The sequence below is a fragment of the Oryza brachyantha genome, chromosome 4 (genome assembly GCF_000231095.2).
Source record: "Oryza brachyantha chromosome 4, ObraRS2, whole genome shotgun sequence".
Lineage (NCBI taxonomy): Eukaryota > Viridiplantae > Streptophyta > Magnoliopsida > Poales > Poaceae > Oryza > Oryza brachyantha.
Window position 1 is genome coordinate 9,568,590 of NC_023166.2, and position 22,625 is coordinate 9,591,214.

The 22,625-nt window shown below is 41.4% G+C and overlaps 3 protein-coding genes across 3 annotated transcripts; 1 reads left to right on the forward strand and 2 right to left on the reverse strand.

The window, feature by feature from the left end:
- The first annotated feature begins 4,045 nt into the window (after window positions 1–4,045).
- Window positions 4,046–9,964, forward strand: LOC102703773 (chaperone protein ClpD2, chloroplastic). Its single transcript, XM_015835954.2, has 12 exons — window positions 4,046–5,066; window positions 5,555–5,724; window positions 5,821–6,050; window positions 6,369–6,477; window positions 6,568–6,698; window positions 7,356–7,457; window positions 7,533–7,814; window positions 7,918–8,039; window positions 8,128–8,422; window positions 8,516–8,749; window positions 8,879–9,112; window positions 9,366–9,964. Exons 1-12 carry the CDS (start codon window positions 4,456–4,458, stop codon window positions 9,675–9,677), a joined length of 2,832 nt encoding a protein of 943 aa, XP_015691440.2. The 5' UTR covers window positions 4,046–4,455; the 3' UTR covers window positions 9,678–9,964.
- A 342-nt stretch (window positions 9,965–10,306) lies between these two features.
- LOC102704054 (chloroplastic import inner membrane translocase subunit HP30-2-like) lies at window positions 10,307–13,567 on the reverse strand. The gene is made up of 6 exons (XM_040522929.1): window positions 13,155–13,567; window positions 12,438–12,553; window positions 11,799–11,925; window positions 10,977–11,125; window positions 10,785–10,847; window positions 10,307–10,705 (listed from the first exon to the last, which is right to left on the reverse strand). Exons 1-6 carry the CDS (start codon window positions 13,467–13,469, stop codon window positions 10,678–10,680), a joined length of 798 nt encoding a protein of 265 aa, XP_040378863.1. The 5' UTR covers window positions 13,470–13,567; the 3' UTR covers window positions 10,307–10,677.
- Window positions 13,568–15,543: 1,976 nt separating this feature from the next.
- Window positions 15,544–16,614, reverse strand: LOC102704333 (momilactone A synthase-like). The gene is made up of 2 exons (XM_006653302.2): window positions 16,568–16,614; window positions 15,544–16,486 (listed from the first exon to the last, which is right to left on the reverse strand). Exons 1-2 carry the CDS (start codon window positions 16,612–16,614, stop codon window positions 15,700–15,702), a joined length of 834 nt encoding a protein of 277 aa, XP_006653365.1. The 3' UTR covers window positions 15,544–15,699.
- Between the last annotated feature and the right edge of the window lie 6,011 nt (window positions 16,615–22,625).

Genomic DNA, 22,625 nt, shown 5'->3' on the forward strand with positions numbered 1-22,625 from the left:
CGGAGTCTGAGGCGGTAATACCAAGACATCACTCCTTTCTTTCTTGGTTTCTTTCAGGTATGCGGTACGTATCAACTCAATAATTATAAAAAAAAATTAAAAGATGAATTACCGTACAATATATCACTTTCCAAGTTTAAATTCTTGTAAGAAAAAATAGATTAAACTGAAACTAACACGCTCATACTCGCACAATGTTTGTAATATATCAATCTATATTGTCATCTATACTACTTTAAATATTTCTAGACAATGAATCTGTCATCACACTGTTTTCTACAAGTCTTTTACTAATATTATGGAATAATTTATTTGGTTCAAACAAGTGATACTTGAATAGTTAATAAAAAATTCTATAGCATTTTGTAATGTATTTTCATAGCAAAGCATGGATATTTTGCTAGTATTTTTAAATATGTATTAATTATTTAGAATATATAAGAAAGAAGAGAATACCCATCGTGGTAAAAATACGTTCCCGAATACGTACGCTGCTAGCTCGCGCGCTGTCTCGGCCCTTCGATCACGTGCCGACCCCGCGAGGTACCGGGCCGATCGGGCGATCGTCGATCGATCGCCTCCCAGCCGTTGGATCGGCGAGTCTCTTTGCTTTATCTCTCTCTCTCTTCCTCCTCTTGCATGCAGAGATGATGCCAGATGGCCCCAAGATGTGTGGTGTGTTCGTTGGAGAATTGGAGGACGGGCTCCGACTCCGTCGACACAGGAGATCGGGGAGGGACGCTTTTTTCTGTCAGCGTCCAACTCCTCTGTCTGCTCTGCTGCTTTGCCGCGGCACGGCATGATATTTGGTGGAATTGTTGCTCTAGCTGCAACTGCTTGCATCGGATCGATCGATTCGTGCTAAAGCGTTTTTGCAAAGTGCAAATTGCAAGCTCGTATGCTATCTGGTACTCTTTCCTTATTAGAAATACATTTATCAATATAATTTACTCGAACTTGACAGCCGACTTTTTATTTAACAATTTTATAAAATCAAATAAGTTTACGATATTATGATAATACCTTCTGAGAAAAATCAATGTATATCATTTGTTTTATGTTTAAACTGATTCTAGAAAACAATCAATGATAAAAAATTTTAAAAGTTTGATCTAAATTCTATCCTAAATGATAAATATCGTTTACCGAAGGCGAAGAGAGTAGGGAGAGTAGTATACTGTGCTACTTGGCATGCGACGTCGTGGAACAAATCAGGTTATGGATCGCGAGACGAGATCTATGGTGGGAGGTCGTACCGGCGGCGCGGCCAAAGAAATATCGGAACAGAACACATGGCGCCGAGACGAGACATCCAACGCTTTGGCCATAGTAACGATCACGCGCTCAGGCTTTGGACAAATTAACCATACAATCAAGGGGGCCTTTCCCTTTTGGGCCTTAGAGCCTAGGAGGCAGACCAATGGGAGGCCCAAGTCGGGGACGGAGACCTTTGTTGGGTCGCTTGGTTTATAGGCCTCCATACGGTCTTTTGTTGGCCCTGGCAATGACTTTTCTTCGATACATAAACAAGAGATTCATGGAGCTTTGGAAACGGACCTTGTGATGCTATATAGACAATAATAAGTACATATGAGTATATGGAATTTTTTGTTTATATACTTTTATTAAAAATTAATAAAAATATTTTCTAAAAGAATTGCAAGACTAGAACCATATAAATTATAATGCACACTACCTAGACGATATATCTGAGTTGACGAACAGTCGTTGGCACCCATGGCTAGTTGTGAATGCTCAAGAGAGATGGGTCACAGATTTTGCAGTCTGTCACCTCAAGGCCCTCCTAGCGCTCATGAGCAGGGATATTTTACAGGTGGTCTCTGCTCTAGTTAAACCGTCCAACAGGTGGCGTTAAGGGGGTTGCCTACGAATTTGGCGAGCACCATTGGTCGCTTATACGATGGCCGTCAGTAGACATTTGCCACATCAGTTATCTCGTCCAGCCAATATAGATTTTTTTTAATATATTGCTCACTATCTAGACGCCATGAGTCTATTTTTATGATTTTTTTCAAACAAAAATCTATTTTTATTCGTTAATAAAAAAATCTAAGTATATGACCTACAACTGCAAGCAATATTATACATCTAGTCCCATCTCTTCAGGGAATATGACATACACATGTTTTATGTTTTTTTATTTCTAAGATAAATAGACCACACATGTTATGGAGGCATTGCCTAGAAAAAAGTTATGGGTGCACGACACTTGACACTTGTACATGTGTGCTACGCGTGAGGGTGCTTCGATATAAATTTGTCAGTGTTTGTGTATTTATCATTGCACCTTCTATTTGGGTGCATGTTAGATGATGTAATTGCATTTTGCAGATATATACGCGGACAGTCTGATAATAATGTGTATGCACGTCTTTTATTCTCCAGTAACAATTTGGATTTGGGCCAACCATTTTGCTTTACATACGTCTACTGTGTTCTTTTTAAAAAAAATGATCAATGCCATTATAAAAAGGTCATATTACAAGCATAAAAGCATCGTTACCTCGCAAAATTAAAACCATGCAACTGTATATGTCTCTGGTATCTGTATTTTCTTTAATTTTTCGTACTTTATTTTCTTATGGACTAAAATCCTCTGGCGTAAGTTAGGAGAGAGAAAGGCTGTAGGAGCCGGTAGTCTGGGGCATATTAAAAAAACGGATCGACAGTTGAACCGGTAAAAGTAAAACAAGCCATCACAATCATATTAATTAAGGTGTAAAAGAAACTAGGGCTCTCATCATTTCGCTTTTCGAGAAATAAGCGAAACCACGTTTTTTAAACGAAAAATAATTTATAGATAAAACTTTTGCATACGTGTCCATAGCAACCATAATGAAAAAAACCATAAAATTAAGTTCTAAAATTCAAATTTTAGCTTATAAACAGTTACAACTGCGGAACGATGGAGCCCTAGAGTAATAAATAATTTTGTCCATATATGCTAATTTTATCATGTGGATATATAAAACGTCATATTTGATTAAGTAGTCTATGAAGTATGAAATAAACTATGTTGTTAATACGTTCATGGAAGTTTGAGCTCAGCTCGACAAAGCTCGCAGGCTTAGACGCGAGGTCAGGTTTGGCTTGTTTGGAGCTAAACCGAGCTTAAATCAAGCCTAGGACGAGCTAAGCTCGAGCAACTTTTAAGCGATGAGTTTTTCGTACAACCCTATCCACCACTATCAGAGCATACTTTCATCATCATCGAAGAGAAATGTAAGCCTCCAGACAACACCCCACAACCATCACAAAGTCGTTGATCATATATGAAAAAGTGAGGAGGAAGGGGAGAGGGGGATCAAAGGGAACTATGACCTCGTTCTTTTGTACCTAATGGCATTAGCCAATTTCTTGATATCCATTAACACACTTTTAAATTACTAAATAGTGTGTTTTGTATGAAATTTTTTATATAATTTTCTTTAGAAATTAAATAAATATGTTTTTCAAATTTTTAACATGTAATTCTTAAATAATCATATGCTAATCATATTTCTCTGCATGACGCTGATAGGCTAATTGAAAAAGAAAAAAACAGGGCCTGAGGATGAGAGAGATACAGTAGAAGACATGGTCAAAAGAGTGAATACAAAAATACGACATAAAAAAAAGATGATCAAGGATACCGGAGTCCGAAAATATATACAATGACACATTTCAAAATTTTCCAATCCGGCATATTTATAACTCTACGAATCTAACTAGCTTATTAAAAAGAATAGCAGAGCTGTATAGCCTGTATACACTGTCACGATCAACATCGTTGCGCATGTTCTGCTAGTGTGCCACTCTGTCCCCCAGACACAAACTTGTAACCAAACACTCCATCAGTGCCGGAGCCAGACGTGAGACGCACCCTGCACTGCACCGGTGCGCCTCTACGGGCGGGCGCACCACCGTCCGTCCCCGATCGCACGGCCGCCGCGGCGGCGCGAGGCGAAGCCATCCCTCTCGGATAGATAAAATCGCGCGGCCGGCCGGAGAAATACGACACCCCCGCGTGGCGGAGGCGCACGCCACGCCACGGTGGAATCCCAGCCAGAAAATCCCTTTCTTCCCCCCGCCCCGACCCGCATCTCCCCCTCTCCCCGTCGCCGCCGCGGCCACCGCGGCCGTACGTGCCGGTTCCTTCCCCGTTGCCTTGCCTTGGCTTTGCCCCTCCCTCCCCTCCTTCCTTGCGTGCGGCCTCCACTTCCCACACCACCACCACCCGCATCACCCAATCCCTGCAGTATTCTATTCCATTTCCGCCAGCGAAAGCTTTACAGCCACACCCTCCGCTCCGCGCGGCGGGTTGCGTCTCTCCGCCCATAATTGAAGCGGCTGCGGTGGCGGCATCATCCGATCAATCATCATACCACCGAACAGCAGATAGAGGGAGAAGGACGCGGTAGGGGGAGGGGAGTTGGGGGCTCGCGGCGCGTGGGAATGATGGAGGCGTGCTGCTGCTCGTCCTCGTCGGTTCCGTCCGCGTCCATCCTCGCCACGGGCGCCGGCCTCCGCCGCAGATTCTCCCCGGCTGCGGCGGCGGCGGCGGGGGCCGGCGGTGGGAGGGCGGTGGCGATGGCGATGGCGGCGGCGCGGCCGGTCCGCGGGCCCGCCGCGGCTCTGCTGGCCGCGCCGCGGCGGAGGTCCCTCGCCGTCGTCAGGGCGGTGTTCGAGCGGTTCACGGAGCGGGCGGTGAAGGCGGTGGTGTTCTCGCAGCGGGAGGCGCGCGGGATGGGGGACGAGACGGTGGCGCCGCACCACCTGCTGCTGGGCCTCGTCGCTGAGGACCGGTCGCCGCTGGGTTTCCTCGCGTCGGGCGTCCGCGTCGATCGCGCCCGTGAGGCGTGCCGCGCCGCCGTCGGCAAGGAAGGGCTCCCGCAGGCGCCGGTCGGGCTGGCCACGGACGTGCCCTTCTCGGGGCCCAGCAAGCGAGTCTTCGAGGCGGCGGTGGAGTTCTCCAGGAACATGGGATGCAACTTCATCTCGCCGGAGCACATTGCTCTCGGCCTGTTCAACCTGGACGATCCCACCACTAACACCGTCCTTAAGAGGTTTGTGGTGACATTCTCCTATTCCATTTCCTCCAAAAAATGCTTCTGTACCTCCATGGATTAATGTCTGTGATAGTGTGCTCAATGCATCAACCACGTAAGGCCTCTTCATCGGCCAATAAACAATACATAATATTTAGGAGGTTTACAAATGCCCGTAGTCTACAAAATGAAGGCACCTCATCTTATACTTGCTGACTTGCACTATAGTACTACTATATCATTAGCAATGCAACTTGACAAACAAATGAATTTATGAATTTGCACACCAGTGAGCTCGTGTCGTAATGGATGTGGACTTTTCACAAAGGATGGCTACTAAATAGGGTGAAACATGGATAACTGGTGTTGCACCGCACATTCGTGGGGGTGCTTGATTCAACGGGATTGCTTTAGGAGTTGGGATTTAATTCCTTAGAATTTGGGTACAAATCTCACCATCTAAATAGTCTTAATGATCTTTGGCTTTTAAATGATGTTCGTTGTAGGTTAGAAATAGATCCAAATCAGCTAGCAAAACAGGCGCTTACCAGAGTACAAGGGGAGCTTGCAAAGGATGGGAGAGAACCCGTGGGATTATCTTCTTACAAAGTGCGTCAGAAATTTACTCCTGGAGGTGGGAAGTCTGCAATTGTAAAATACTCTAACAAAAAGAAAGGTCTGGTTTGACATTACTTCAAGGAAGTATAGCCACTATTTTTGATATCATAGCATGTACTAGAAAGAGTGAAGTTGTTTTTAATTGTTATTTCAGAGAAGAGTGCAATGGCTCTATTTTGTCTAGATTTGACTATGCGAGCCAGTGGAGGATTGATTGATCCTGTCATTGGTCGCAAGGATGAGATTGAAAGAGTGGTTCAGATTATATGCCGCCGCACAAAGAACAATCCAATCCTTTTGGGCGAAGCAGGTGTTGGTAAGACTGCCATTGCCGAGGGTTTGGCCCTTAAAATTGCCAATGGAGATGTTCCTATTTTCCTTGTGGTAAGTTTTCCTTGCTCAACTGTAAACTGTAGTTGATACCTACTACATTCATCCCCCCAAAAACTTCATCTTTCCTCCATCCCACACATCCCAATATACAACCAAAAGACTATAAAATGCCCTTCACCTTCTCAAATTCCAAAGAACTTGGTCCCCTACTTCTTCAAACTCCAATGAACTTATCTCCCATTTTCTTAAACTCTAATGCATTGATTACTCTAAAAATGAAGTCTTTGTGGGACAAGTAAAATTAGTAAAGATGCAGTTATTTTGAGACGAAGTTAGTAATAATTACCACTCATTGACATGGTTATATAGGGAAAGCGTATATTGTCATTGGATGTTGCTCTACTAATGGCTGGTGCTAAAGAGAGGGGTGAACTGGAAGCCAGAGTTACTAGTTTAATCCGTGAAGTGCACAAAGCAGGTTATCTGACATTCTGACTTGATGCATTACAAGATCCAAACCCTCCGCTCTTGGTCTTGAATCTTCAAAGAGCTCCAAAGTTTCATGCAGGTGATGTTATACTGTTCATCGACGAAGTCCATACTCTTATTGGATCTGGCATTGCTGGAAGAGGAAGCAAAGGAGCTGGTCTTGATATTGCTAATTTGCTGAAGCCTGCACTTGCTAGAGGTGAATTGCAGGTATATTTCATAAGTCATCCCTTAATCTATGTTGTGCCATCTTGCTTCTCACTGCTACTTGATTCTTTTCTGAATAAGCAGAAAGGGGTGCATGGGTTTGTATCATTTTACGTACTGTCTGAGTGATATCTATCTACCTAATGGTGTGGAATTGGTAATTTGGTACAGTTTCCAAACAAACAACACTACAATAATAATATTAAATAAGTTATTAAAAATAAAGGAGAAAATGCCATACATGTGCTATATTATTTGTATCATTTGAGACGTATGAATATGACTCTAGCACCTGTTAACATATGAAATTTTCATACATATCCTATCTATATTCATTTTTTGTTAAAATAAGCTCCATATATCTAAATAACAGTTGGTGTTAAGACTTCAGTATTTTACCGATCCTTTCAGTAGTGCTGAACATACTCTTGTTGTCCTACCATGTACTATGTCACTTGAGTGATGTTCCTTTGAAGAGAGATCCATGTAGTCTAAAATGTTTTATGAACATCATGGTCATGGTCTATATGGACAACACTCAACATGAAGTATAATAGGTTATTTAACTGATCTGCATTGTCTGTGTGAAGTATTCTCTGTGTAGAAAAAGGAACCAAGTTTGTTTGTCCTTTTCGTATTTTGATAGTGTTTTTTTCACAGTGTATTGCATCTACAACTCTGGATGAACACCGATTGCATTTTGAGAAGGATAAGGCGTTGGCCCGCCGGTTTCAGCCTGTTTTTGTGAATGAGCCTAGTCAGGTAAAATACAAAAGTAACCTGGCTGTTGGGGTTACAAAAGTAATCATTCTCTCAAGTCTTTTGATATCTCTGCAGGAGGATGCTGTGAAGATATTACTTGGTCTGCGTGAGAAGTATGAGGCCTATCACAAATGCAAATATACTTTAGAAGGCATCAACGCAGCAGTTTATTTGTCAGCAAGATATATTGCTGACAGACATCTTCCTGATAAGGCCATTGACCTAATAGATGAAGCTGGTAGTAGAGCTAGGATGGAATCATTTAAAAGGAAGAAGGAGGAACAGTGCTCTATTCTCTCAAAGTCACCAGATGAATACTGGCAAGAGATTAGAGCTGTCCAGAACATGCATGCAGTGGTAATAAAAGAGTAACAATACTCAATATGTTGCAAAAAAAAATTTTGTCAACGTGCTGATAGATGTTTAATGAATTGATATTTCATTGCCCAACACTGTTCAGGCACTGACTAACAAGGTGAAATATTCTCTAAATGAGAATGACCAAGATGATGTTGTTGAGGTTGAAGTTCTGGGTGAGGACAAAACAAATCCAGTATCTATGCTATCAACTTCAACTAATGAGTAGGTTCTCTTTTGTTATCCAGACTAAATTCCACATTCTGCAATCTAGTCTAAGCATCATAACACTTACAATACTATAACAATGTAGACCATCTCTAGTTGGATCAGAGGAAATTGCAAGAGTCACATCATTGTGGTCAGGCATACCAGTTCAGCAGTTGACGGCAGATGAAAGAAAACTTCTAGTAGGATTGGATGATGAACTCAGGAAACGTGTCATAGGTCAAGATGATGCTGTTCTAGCCATATCTAAAGCTGTGAAGAGATCACGTGTTGGCCTCAATGACCCTGACCGACCTATTGCTACACTGATTTTCTGTGGTCCAACAGGTGTTGGAAAAACTGAACTCACCAAAGCTCTAGCAGCAAGTTATTTTGGATCTGTGGGTCACTCTTTGCTGCTTACATCCTTCTAATATTATTGAGTTCACAACATGTTCCGTTGTGCTGAAAATGCTGCTTCTTTCATTTGACAGGAATCAGCTATGGTTAGATTAGATATGAGTGAGTATATGGAGCGACATGCTGTGAGCAAGCTAATAGGATCTCCTCCAGGGTACATGGGATTTGGTGAGGGTGGTACTTTGACTGAAGCAGTCAGGAGGAAACCATTCACTGTGGTGTTGCTTGATGAGATAGAGAAAGCTCATCCTGATATTTTTAATATTCTTCTTCAAGTATTCGATGATGGTCATTTGACGGACTCACAGGTACTAGTTCCTGAGATTTGTGATCTTCATCTCTGCAAATTATGCTGCATATCTCATGCCTTGTATATGAAATCAAGCGCATATTCATGCCTCGTCATCTTTATGCCAACTCTTAAATATGAACTGCAGGGCCGCAGGGTTTCCTTCAAGAATACATTAATTGTGATGACATCAAATGTTGGTTCCACATCAATTTCCAGTGGAAGGCGGAGCATAGGTTTCCAGACACAAACTGATTCAGAAGAAAAGTCATATGCTACAATGAAATCTTTGGTAATGGAAGAGTTGAAGGCATTTTTTCGGCCTGAATTGCTCAATAGAATTGATGAAGTGGTTGTGTTCCGCCCTCTTGAGAAGACTCAGGTTTGTTGCTTTTATATTGTCTTGTACTTTTGTTAAGACTGTGAGATCAGAATTGCTACAACTCCATAATGAGAACAAATAAAATGTTCATCTTGTTCTCGATAACTAATTGGATGCAATACCCCTTGCACCTAGAGTAAAATCACTATAGATCTGTTCTTTGTGTTCCCTTGTACATGTTGCGTAATTTTTTACATGTCAGCCAACCCAAATGACTGAAGCGAGTCACTGACACTTGCCTGAAAATCTGCAGATGCTGGCTATTCTCAATATAATGCTGCAAGAGGTGAAGGGTAGGATTTTAGCCCTTGGGATTGGCTTAGAGGTATCTGATTCCATGAAGGAGTTGATTTCTCAGCATGGATACGATCAGAGCTACGGTGCACGGCCACTGAGAAGAGCTGTCACTCAGCTGGTTGAGGATGTCATCAGCGAAGCAATTCTGTCTGGGCAGTTCAAGCCTGGTGACACCATAATGATGGACACTGATGCTACGGGGAAACCTTGCTTGAGTCGACTGAATAATCAGACCGTCCAATTGTCTGATCCGACACCAACACTTTGAAGGTTCAAGGACCCTATGTATATTTGTGATTTCACTCATTTATTCTTCCACAACGATAAGCTTATTTATTTTGTGCATGCATAGGTTCCGTAGTTCATGTACATAGCCACAACATGCTGGATTTTCTCCATGCACATAATGTAAATTTAAATCTAACATCAATTGTACATATCATTGAATTCCGTAAGTACTTAAATCATTTACATGATCAGATCGTCCAACACGATCTAGTTGGTTTATTTGCACCGGAACCAGACTAGTGTTCCAAAACCAGTTTATGGTCAGTGCCTGCAAGTTTGCAAGTTTTCAATATCTACATCTCCTGGGAACTCCATTCATTTTACTACGATACAAAAAAAAAATCATTTGACAGAAGCAACTTTTGAGTTTCCATAACGAACTGGGGTAAGAGAGTGTCGGTGCGTACGTAGCCTTCATTCTACTACGCTACACAAAGTCACTTAGCTCGACGTTAATTAAGAGAGTAAAGGAGGAATACCCTACATAGAAGAACCGCAGTTGGCTTTACAAAGGTATAACCTTTCGCTCCCCGGGGCAAAGCTGCTTCGCACCACTGATAGACTACTTAATTAAGATTCCATTTTCATGTTTTTACCTCTGAAGAAACGACAAGATACACTACACAGATAATGGGATAACTTGGAAAAGGCTGAATAAGGTATTACTTAGCATACACAAATTATGAAAAGCATTCCATCTCGATTTGCACCAATTGGAAATCTCAATCACGCACATAAGATTCAATTGTTCCGAACTAACAACAGGAAGCTAGTTATTCAAATGAAAGGGAACCTTCAGTAAATATCATCCCTATAAACTTATCACAGTCTGATGACTACAAAAACATCTACGAGCTATCTTTTACAATCACACTGCTGCCTAAAAGAGCTCATCCTTGAAATAGCTAGATTGTACTTCCGAGAACACAATTTTATGCAACTTGAGGAAAAGCTGGTGCCAACAGGCTGCGGCAATCAATTTATTTTGATTTCGTTATTTCAGGGTCTCTGCAAAAGTTACGAGAAAATTAGATCATATCAATGAAACTAATGCTACATACCAGAAATTTGTTCAACTCTTCCAAACCTTTGAATGTGATCAAGGATGAGAAGTCTGGGACCAGGTGGGATCTTCACATCTCTAAGCGCACTGGAGCAAGATAATAGTAGAATTTTAGTTACTGGCAAGGCCAAACTTTTAGGCATGTCAGCATTTTTTTAAAAGGATATTTTCTTTCTTAACTATAGTAGGAAATAAATTGAATGCAAGTATGTATACCTGTCATTGAGTAGGGGCAATGTTTGATCAGTAAGAAGACCCCTCTTGAAATTCTTTTCATAGTTCTGAAGGCCTAATTCTTTCAACATATTTCTCCCACGAGAATAGTATATATCTTCACTCGGAGGCTGTGAAAATTTCTGACCAATCTACAAAATAGATTGGTAGGTAACAAGAATTATAAAGAGTGAAGTGCACCAGCAGTCCCTAAACTTGTATGCATATGGCATCTAGGTCCCTGAACTCTCAAAATGCATTTTTGGGTCCTCGAACTTGTCTGGGGTGTCATATAGGTCCAAACGGGTTCCGACCCACTCCATCCGCTGATGTGGCATGCCACGGTGACACCTACGTGTTGGTGGTGCCATGTGGGTCCCACATATCAGTATCTCTCTTCTCCTTATTCTTTTCTCTCACCTCTCGTAGGTGTCACCGTGGCATGCCACGTCAGCGGATGGAGCGGGTCGGAGCCCGTTTGGACCTATACAACACCCCCGGACAAGTTCGGGGACCCAAAAATACATTTTGAGAGTTCAGGAACTTAGATGACACATCCACATTAGTTTAGGGACTGCTGGTGCACTTCACTCAATTATAAAATATGCCAAATTCATCACCAAAAATGAGTGTAAATCTTAATCCGTTGTCAAGATATCAAACAAAATTTTCAGTGAAGCTACAATGCACAGGTCTAACAGCAAGTAACGTAATGGGCTAATGGCATTGGTACTAACCAGCACATCCAGTACTAAAATCTACTATGAACAATTCAAGTGGTGTGAAAATGGATTTGATTTGGAGAAGATAAATTGAAGGCCTTACCATATAAAAACCACCTTGGAATACTGCAAAAGCTACACCAGTCGTAATTGCATTAGCAACTGGATTTGGAGATCCCATTCCACTCACAATGGAAAATAAAGCGCCAGAACCAAATGCTGCTGCCATGCTATATAAATAAAGTGTTGTCAATCATGCAGGGGGGAGGGGATAATCAAATAATAAATACAAATTATATCCATCTGGTCAGCAATCATCCTTTCAAACTTGCAATACCTTTCTAGTAATGGAATGAAGAGAAAAAAGTATGCATTGATTTATTCTTCTGTTTCCCCGCTGCTAATTTATAATTTTTTACAATCTAACTAGTATGTGCTTAAAGTTTATCAAAATAGACCTATAGTTGTTCTTATTATGTTTCTATCTCGTGTTTATTGCAAAATCAGAAAATGTACTTGCACCAGATGAGTCAAGGCTTTCAGGTTATGATTTAAGCAATATAAATTCTTAAGGTAGATTTTTCAGGAAAAAAACATACAATGTGTGGTCCTTAAATCTAATCTTAGTTCAATGGCTTGTACTAATATTAATTCAACCCCAAAAGAACAATACTGGCTTCCCTGCTACAGCCTACAGGTAAGTATTTACATGACAATAAACAATCAACTTATGAATCCTCACCTGCCCTGGACATCCTCCACTCCTCTTATCCTTCTCATAACACAAGATATGCCTGCGTTAGCACCAGTCATGACGGCAAAGTTCCGGGCTTGCACCAGTGGCCCACCTGCCAAAGCCTGAAACAAAATTTTACATTAATCCGATTGCTTAGAGGAGAATACAGCATTGTGCCTTTGCAGCTCTTTGCATCAAGGGCATTGATGGTGTAATTAGCTGAATACATGATGTGACTTTTTAGCTCAGCAGACAACCTTAAGGAACATTAAAGACTCTGCTCCAGTAAAATCAAAGGTGAGTGTTTGCTTTCTTAAAATGCTACCACATGCATACAAAAAGCAGCTATCTTCTTTTTCTTTAAATAAAGTTTGTTTCCTTCACTGTCGATGATTCATAAAGAAATGTCCCCTCGCATTATGTTCTAAACTAACATCCAAGAAGATTAGCTAAAATGGAGGAGACCCGTTCCAGCATTGATTTTGTTGGCTGGACCTATATTCCAGCCTAAATCCTAAGTGTATGAATTATTGACGCGTAACACGTACGTGAGTGTTTTACAAGGAAATGTTTGGTCGGTTTATGTTCTACTAGTATAAATGTATAATCCTAAACAAACATCCAAGAATGTTAGACAACACGAAAAATGCACCTATATTCCTAAGTGTACGAATGCATAACCACGAGATGACTATATGCCTACTCTACAAATTAAGAGGAGACCTGCGCCTGCTTGAAGGAGGCCAGGGCATTGGGGTCGGCCCCGGGCGGCGGCTGCGGCACGGGGAACGGCGAGCCGCCGTCGGGAGAGAGCGTGCCCATCAGCCCGCCGAGGGCGCCGCCCTGCACGGCCCCGACCGCCGTGGCGACGGCGGCCTCGACGTGCGCGGGCTGCTTCGCCAGCCACGCCCGCAGGCCGGCCTCCAGCGACTTGACGCGTTCGGTCAGCTCCCCCAGCGGGTTGGCCCTGCCGCGGGCCGCCGCCTGCGCCGACGCCATCACCACCAGCGGCCGCCTCTTCTGCCCCACCCCTTCCATCTCCTCCTCCTCCGCCGCTCGCTCGCCGGGGTTGTGGGGGCGGTGTGAAATGGAGAGAAAAAAAAAGATTAGCTGCGCCTCCGGCCGCTTTATCCCCTCCCGAGCCTCACTTTGGATGCTCCGCTTCCGCTTGCGCTTTATAAACCCTCGCGGCGGCCGGCGAATTTTCCTCGCGAGCAGTTGGGTCCTCCCCTCCCGTGGATCACGTGGGCCGGTTGTTCTGGGCTGGCTGGGCTGGGCTGGGCTGTGTGTTCGTACTGCTTTTAGGCTCCACCGGCCTGGGTTTGCTTTCGTACTGGACCACCAGCTGATATCACGACAGCAACGTGTCCTTGGAGCGTGTACAGTATAGTTATGATTTTCTTTTTCTTTTTTATTAAAAAAAATTCAAAATAGTTTTTTTTCTCAAAATATTGCATATCCAGCCTCTCACGCCCAGCTATATAAAACGTCCGGTAACTGGATGTAAATTCGCTGTTGCAAACATATACTAAAGTGACGGTAACAACTCTTAGACGAAGGGTGGCATATTTGTGCCACCTAGCCGGACGTGAAATCCAACGTAGAAAATGTCTATTGGACAAAAGAGTGACGGTTCTTGGACGAAGGATGGCACATTTGCAGGCAATCCTTACCGCTCTATAGCTGGGTGTTTTATTTCCTGGGAGGGTCCCCTTAACGCCTACAAATATATAAAGGCCGGACAAAAGAGGGGTTAAGGCCTAGCTATTTGCATACGAGCCCTTTTGTCCCTACAAGGGTGTTTTAAGCCCGACCAAGAGGATGCCTATAAAAATAGCCAAGAGGCAAAAAAGTGATTTGAGTGCCCTTTACTAAAACATTAATTTTCTTATATGGACTCGGAAATCGAGCAAAATTTATATCCACAAATATCTTAAGATAAAAGTTGCATCTGGTTATCCCTTGCTTTATTGGGTTCGGCAAAATCAGAATTGCAAAATTTCGTTTACAAGATTGTGTCCTTCATGCGAGAAACTTTGGAAACCCATTGAATAGAATTTTGAAAAATTCTACAAGTCACATGGTTCATTGGTTTGAGCTCAAATTTTGTGTAGTTGGTTCATACACGCTCAAGGTGAATGAAAAATATCAATAAAAAATAAAAAATGTTTTCTCTCTTCTCTCCACTAGAGAGAGAACCCTACAACACTCTCCCTAGTTGTTTTGCAGGCATCCCTAAAATGCCCAGATATAGGACGGCAAAAGAGTTACCGACAAAATATGCTTTCTATTGTCTTGGCGATTAGACTGCCCCTTACCGGTGATAAAAAGCTCAATAGTTGGGCAATAAGGGGATGCCTACAAAATTCACATAATCTGTCACATGGTATTCACTCTCCTCCTCTCGCCATTTGCCACCTAGAATACCGTATCTTAGGCTTTTCATGTTAGCTAGGCGTTATGCTCGGCGTCATGAGGATAGATTGTTATCTTGAAACAATTTTTTATTTTTTATTTTTCATAAAAAAATAAAAATAAAAATTCTTATATTTATAAGTAATTTCTCTTCTAGATTGTTTTCTGCATGCTAATAATTTTTTTTCCCTTTTCTTCCAAAAACAAAAAGATAGGGAGCCAAAAATTTCGGTCGATGCTCATGATTGGGTGGCCGTGAACAAAGTTAGCCCAAGTCGCTCATTGGGCAGTGCGATCTGAAATTTGGAGGTTGCAGTTTGACCATACTACATATATATACAGAGTACAACTGAACCCGAAATATTACCCCCAAAGAAATGCCCCAATTTGCAGTTGGTCTATGACGCCACATGTGGCCGCACTAGTCGCTAATTGGCGCTACCCGCGATGACGACATGAGAGTACCAGAATCACGAGACAAAACAGTAGCCAAAGCACCCTGTCATTTTACTTATGCTTTTGTTTATAAGTTAAATTAAAAATTTTAATTCGATTTTGATGTATTTTAATTATAATTTATTTTAGCCTTTACTTTTATTATTGCCAATGACACATGTATAAAATTTTATTTATAAACTATTTTTATTTGCAAATATATCATTTGACTTTTTTCCTTGAAACCACGTACATTTGCGACGAGTAATTAAGAAAAAGACAAATTGTTTGATGCCGAAAGCGTGAAACCAAACACAAGCCAAACGCGCACCGGGGAGAGCGCGCGATCGAACCGATCGATCACGCACATCAACGCGTCGATCGACGTTCGTGCGCCGCATGGAGCGATCCGCGTGTCTCATGAGTCATTGAAGATGCCGAGGGTCGGGTTGAAGACGGAGAAGCCGCCGTCGATGAGGAGGTTGTGGCCGCTGACGTAGCGGGCGTCGTCGCTGGCGAGGAAAAGCACGGCGGCGGCGATGTCCTCGACGCGGAGGCGGACCCCCTTGAGGGTGGCCACGGCCTCCATGGCGGCCTCGAACGCCTCCCCCTCCAGGCCCACGTACCGCGTGGCCAGCGGCGTGGCGGCCGCGGCCGGGGAGACGCAGTTGACGCGGATCCCGTGCCGGCCCAGCTCCCCCGCGGCGTTCACCGTCAGCCCCACCAGGCCGCGCTTGGCGCACGTGTAGGCGTGCGACGCCGCGCCTGCCACCGCCGCCGCCATGCTCGCCGTCCCGATGATGCACCCGCCGCGCCCCGCGGGCACCATCACCCGCGCCGCGTGCTTCGTGCCCAGGAACGGGCCGACCAGGTTCACGGACAGCACGCGCTCGAAGTCCGCCTTGCTGCTCTCCAGGATGCTGTGGCACGCCTCGCCGCCGATCCCGGCGTTGTTGAACATGACGTCCAGGGCCCCGAACCTCGCCACCGCGTGGTCCACCGCCGCCGCCACCTCCTCCTCGACGGTCACGTCGCACTGCACGTAGCTGGCGTTCCCCTCCCCGAGCTCGCCGCACAGCCGCGCCCCGGCCTCGTCCTGGATGTCGGCGACCACCACGCGCGCCCCGTGCTTCGCGAACAGCCGCGCCGTGCACTCCCCGATGCCGCTCGCGCCGCCGGTGATCAGCGCCACCTTGCCCGCCAACCTGCACCCAAAAACACGACAGCACATGTAAGATCGACAAACCTCATGCATTTTGGCTAGCTGTATGTACGCGTGCTCTCACTTTCTTGCAGACTCAGGAACAACGACGTCGCCGGAAATGCCCGCCATGGCCGCCGCCGGATCGAGCTGACAAAAATCTAAGCTTAGCTAGCTAGCTAGCTCCCTGTGAGTGTATGTGGCCTGAGACTGATCAACTACTGATCATTTATATACACCAGCTACTGAAACAGAACAAAACAAAACCCATCCAAACCTTGTTTAGTAGTAGAGCCGGCCGGGTAGCTACGGATCAGCTAGGCAGTTGCTATTACTTAAAACTATAGAAAATTGTTGGCTCGGCTTTGGCTTGGCATCTCCAACAGATTGATTCCGAAGGCCGGCGGCGTGGAAGCTGCCAAGGGCGGAGCGCGCTATATACGTACGGTTTCTGTTGGTGTTCGTGTGGAGTGATCTGGTGCGGATCTAGAATTTTACGTCGATGGTGTCACTTATTCACTATTGATCAACTCTAATGAAACTTCTATCTTATATTTAACATATACTAATAAAAAGTAAACAAATACTATGTATGGAATTGAATTTTATTTTCAACAAATATTTTATTAAAGTAAAATACAGTCCTTAAAAATCTATAAACTTTAAAAATATAGATCAATACTGCTAAAGTGCATCATCTATATTCAAAACCACTGCATACTCCTCCACGAAGATACTCTCTGCGATCTTTTTAATTGACAACGACGATTTTTGGTTTTACGTTTGACCCGTGTCTTATTAAAATTTTTTATACAAATATACAAAATTATAAATCAATTAAAGTTACTTTAGTAATAAATTTAATCATAACAAAACAAACAATAATTATATAAATTTTTAATTAAAATGAAGAATCACATCCAAAATTTAACAACGTTAGTTAAAAAAACCGAGTGAGCACTTGGCACCCACATGTCGTCGACGCTTCATCCCCTTCTCTCCATGTCCACCATCTCAATACCATATCCAACATGGTGAAATGAAATTGTGAAACACTAAACTACCATTAGTGAATACAATGTGTACAAATAAATACTATATATCAACACTGTTAATTTTCTTACATGGATCATATATTATAGAATAAAAATAGAAGAATATTCTAATCATGTGTTAAAAATCACCAGAATCTCATAATATCTACAAATAAAAAGTCTTAAACTTTAAGTAACATTAGAGCTCAGGGAATTGATGGATTGACCTAATCGGTGAGTAGGCTAGACTACAACGTAATTAAGATAAAACTTATATAGAAAATTGATATTTTTGGCATAGATGGTATAACACGTCACTTTTTCTTTGCAAGAATCAGAGACTATAAAAAAAATCAACCATCGTGAGTGCATGGTGTCATTAAGCATTGCTTGATGGTGTCATAAGTCAAAAATTAGAACAATATAACTAGGTTAGGACTTAAGTCATTGGTGTCATCTGACACCACTGCTAATACAGGACGGAGCGCACAAGCTAATTTGGCACTCGCCGCCCACAAATTGTCGCATCAGGTTCACACTCTCTCCTTTTTATTTTTGCTTGTGTTTTTAAGCTAAAATTTGAATTTTTAATTTTTAATTTAGAGTTAATTTTAGGGATTTTTATTATAGTTTAATTTTCAGGTTTGGCTTTTAGATAGTCAAGAACACGAATATAAAAATTTTATTCATTATTTATTTTTCGTTCGCAAAATATGATGTTTCGTTTTTTCACCTAATCACGGATTTTCTTTCCAAGGACGCGTGGAAATACATGAACCACGGATGGATAATATAATTTATGGATAATCTTTATTTCAACGTCAAACAAGGCAGCGTGCATGGATCGGGCATTGGCCACCGCGTGGGTGGAGGTACGACTCACGTACGTGTGGTGTGGTACAACATGTAGAAGAACTCCCCGTTCTTGCCATTACCCATGTTCATACATTTTCTGGACTAATAATAGATGTTTGGCAAAATTTATTGCTGGAGATGAGTATATATCACGGCTAAGAGAATTTAGTTTTAGGACGCTGCAGATGTGGATCTTTCGGGGGAAAAATACACTTATGATCGAGTACCCATATTCGTACGTTTATTTTTTAACTACTAATTGATTGATTTTAGGACACTCCAGTTTAAGGGCTCCTTTAACCACAGGAATAAAAAAACAGAGGAATAAAAAAAACATAGGATTTTAATAGAAATGGATGCGTAAAACAGAGGACTGTAAAACACAGGAAAAACATAGGAATGACCATTTGATTGAACCACAGAAAAAATATAGGAATTTGAGGAGAGACATAGACTCGAAGGATTTTTTCTCATGAGGTTCAATCTCTAAATTTCCTCCAAAACTTGTATAGCAAGATGTATTCCTAGAAATTTTATAGGATTTCATAGGATTCATTCCTTTGATCCAAAGGGCTTCGTAGGAAAAATTTCTATAGGAATAAAATCCTCTAAAATTTCCATAAAATTCTTTTGAATCAAATGGAGCCTAAAATTCTTGTTTGTTTGATGAACGAGAACTGAGAGCAGGAGCCCGCGCTGACCTCCTTTCATATGTCAGTCAAGGGTACACCGCGTACAACAAACGCATGTATTGAATGCCATGAGATCAGAAGCAAAAGATAAATATGATGGTTTAGATAGGTTTGGAACGTTTAAGAGCATAGTATCCTACAATGTATTCTTAAATGTTTTCTTTTGCTACAATGGTTTTTCTCTCAAAAGTCATCTTCCTTTTCGATCAGTGTCATCCCCTTATAAATTCCATAAGAGCAGGTATATGCTATAAGCCAACTATAAACATATTTTAAGAAGATAATAGAAGAGAGAACGATAGCATGCTACTAATTTGTAGCCAGCTGTAATATGGACTCCAAGACACATGTGTGTATGACAGGTGAGACCGAATATTAGTTGTGTAGTTTATGCTATTGTATGAATTAGCTACTAAGTTGGCTATAGACAAGTTAGAGCCAACAGTTAGCTATACTATTGAACTTGCTCTAAAAGTGTCAGTAATCTACCACCCACCAACTCTATACTCTTCTAAAAGTAGACAATGATGGCGACAGTGAATCTACCACCCATCAACTTTGTTATATTTTTTTACCAACTACTTCATGTACTTTAATATTACAAAACAACCCTCCATATTGTCTATATTTGGGCCCCTTTGAATCACATGAATGCAAAAAGAGAGGAATAGGAAAAATATAGGATTCTGACAGGAATATAGGTGTAAAACAGATGATTGCAAAACACAGGAAAAACGTAGAAATGACCGTTTGATTAGACTACAGGAAAAACACAGGAATTTGAGTAGAGAGATAGACTCAAAGGATTTTTTCCATGAGGTTCAACCTCTTGTTAAATTTCCTCTAAAACTTATATAGGAAGATGCATTCCATATAAATTTCTTAGGATTTTATAGGGTTCATTCCTTTGATTCAAAAGTCTTTGTAGGAAAAATTTCTATAGGGATGAAATCCTCTAAATTTTCTATGAAATTTCTTTGAATCAAAGAGGGTCTTATCAATAAAATACAAATTTATTATGCAAACATATCGTACATCTACATTATTAAATTGTTTTGGAAACCTCACTACTAATTTATGTCAAACAATAATAATATACATACAAGTTGTATTTATCCGTTGTAAAGCACAGGTATCTACGAGTGCTCCTAGAAAAAATCCAGTCTCCGTTTAGTTTGTAAAAACTTTTCGCAAAAACATCACATCGAATCTTTGGACACCTAAACAAAGTATTAAATATACATTAACATTAAAACTAATTACACAGTTATGCGAGAAATTGTGAGATGAATCTTTTAAGTCTAATTAGACCATGATTAGCCATAAGTGCTACAGTAACCAACATGTGCTAATGACGGATTAATTAGACTCAAAAGATTCGTCCCGCGGTTTCCACACGGATTTTGAAATTTGTTTTGTAATTAGACTACGTTTAATACTTTAAATGTATATTAAAAACTTGATGTGATGTTTTTGCAAAAAAAATTTTGCAAACTAAGACCTTGTTTAGTTACCAAATTTTTTTTAAAAACATCACATCGAATTTTTGGACACCTAAATAAAACATTAAACATAGATGTACCAAAAAACTAATTGCACAGTTACGAAAGAAATCTTGAGATGAATCTTTTAAGCCTAATTAGCTCATGATCAGCCATAAGTACTATAATAACCAACATATGCTAATGATGGATTAATTTAACTCAAAAGATTCGTCTCGCGTTTCTAGGCTAACCGTGAAATTCGTTTTCTTATTTGTGTCCAAAACCTCTTCCAACATCCAATCAAATATTTGACGTGATAATTATTCTAAAAATTTTCTTAATCTAAACACCAGACATGCCTCTGTTCGCCCAAAACGTACTACTCCTTCCATTCCGACCTGCCGTTCGGCCTGCCGTTCTTCTGCCGCGGATCGCGATCCGTCATGTCGTGTCAAGCTGTGTTGGTGGTGGGTCAGTGCAGCGCAGCGCAGCGCATGTACGCGCCCCACGTGCCCGGGTCCTCGATCCAGGGCTCACGGTACCGCGGTTACCGCCACAGTCCCCGCCTAACCGCGTCCTCGCACGTCTCGCGATAATCAAGTTTAAATTTAAGAAGAATTTAAAAAATTTAAAGAAATTAATAAAAAAAATATATGTTGTATATGTTGATATAGAGTGTAGTTTTGTCAAAGAAATTAATAAAAAAATATATTGTCGGCGTAATTAAAAATCATAAACGAGTATTTCGGAAAATAAAATTAAAAAATAGCCTATTGCAAGCAATATTTTATAGGAAGTGGTCAAGAATATTTTGTGTTGAGTCATTATTATTTACACCAGACACTAGGTACATAATGTTGAAATACAAATATACAACAATGGATATATGGAAAATATATATAGAGAAAAAATATATATGCATCTTAGACATAATAGTTTTATTCGTAATAATGGATAGTAGGTATAGTTGTGACGCAGCAATCAAAATGAAGTTATTGGTGTGAATTATTTAGTGAAGGATGATATGACGGTGTATGTTTATATGTTGCATTATCAAGAATTTCATGTGAAACCTTTTATTTTCCCTATAACATGTCCTATTTTTCTATGTTATAAATATAGTCACAAAATATTTTCCTATTTTTCATGTATTTTTTAGATTTTTTAAAGTTTTTTTATTTGACACCCGCGATTTTCTCGTGGTAACCGCGGCTTCCGCTACAAAAATCGCGTGCGAAGCCGCGGTAACCGCCGTTCTTACGTGCTGTTGCAGCAAGTAGTTACCGCGACAAACCGCGCGGTAAGCCACGAAAATCGTGCGAGTTTAAATTCAAATTTTTGGATTCAAATTTATTACGGTTTTTGTGATTACCGTGCGGTTTTGACGCTCGTGCAGTACCGCAGTTTTGGCTACTTGTGCGGAAAGGAGAACCCTGCCTCGATCTAGCGGAATTTGCTTCATCCTCCACGCGAATTGGGTGGTGTTTTTGCAAACACAACAACGCGAATGCGACGGACACGCTTACCGGTGCGTGTTCCTGTGAAACGAAACGCACGGCAAGCGAAACCGTACGTGCACGTGGCCCCGCTGAGCCTGAGGTCTGGCCAGACGCCCCCCAGCCGCATCGCCGGTACCATCACCGTGTGCCTGTGCCCAGTGGCCCACAGCGACAGGACGCTAGCTGTTGTGGTCACGCCGCTGCCACTGCAGTGCAGCCAGTGACAGACACTGCCTCTAATTTCTTTAGGAAAGTATTTTTTAGAATTAAATTTTGTATTTTTTATAAATATTTATAACACCATTTATGATAATACTTATCTTAGCAACCATTTTACATTTAAAATTTATTTTTATTTTATCCCCCTATTTTCACATCCGTTTATCTTATTTATTAAGAACATTATATTTTTTCTTGCTCTTAATATTCGTTAAATAATCCAAAATACTGTATTTTAGAGCGGATATAATCTTAATCTTTACTTAAATAATACTCCCTCCGTTTCATATCTCAAGATGTTTGACTTTTCTGATTACAACATTTAAACATTTGTCTTATTTAAAAAATTATGAAAATATC

Coding starts and splice junctions, on each gene's coding strand:
- LOC102704054 (XM_040522929.1), bottom strand. CDS start 13,469: ATGGAAGGGGTGGGGCAGAAGAGGCGGCCGCTGGTGGTGATGGCGTCG. Junction 10,848..10,976: donor TTGCCCCTACTCAATGACAG/GTATACATACTT, acceptor ATCTTGCTCCAG/TGCGCTTAGAGATGTGAAGA. Junction 10,706..10,784: donor ATCCTTGATCACATTCAAAG/GTTTGGAAGAGT, acceptor TAACTTTTGCAG/AGACCCTGAAATAACGAAAT.
- LOC102703773 (XM_015835954.2), top strand. CDS start 4,456: ATGATGGAGGCGTGCTGCTGCTCGTCCTCGTCGGTTCCGTCCGCGTCC. Junction 5,067..5,554: donor ACTAACACCGTCCTTAAGAG/GTTTGTGGTGAC, acceptor TGTTCGTTGTAG/GTTAGAAATAGATCCAAATC. Junction 8,423..8,515: donor CAGCAAGTTATTTTGGATCT/GTGGGTCACTCT, acceptor TTCATTTGACAG/GAATCAGCTATGGTTAGATT.
- LOC102704333 (XM_006653302.2), bottom strand. CDS start 16,614: ATGGCGGGCATTTCCGGCGACGTCGTTGTTCCTGAGTCTGCAAGAAA. Junction 16,487..16,567: donor GTTCCTGAGTCTGCAAGAAA/GTGAGAGCACGC, acceptor TTTTGGGTGCAG/GTTGGCGGGCAAGGTGGCGC.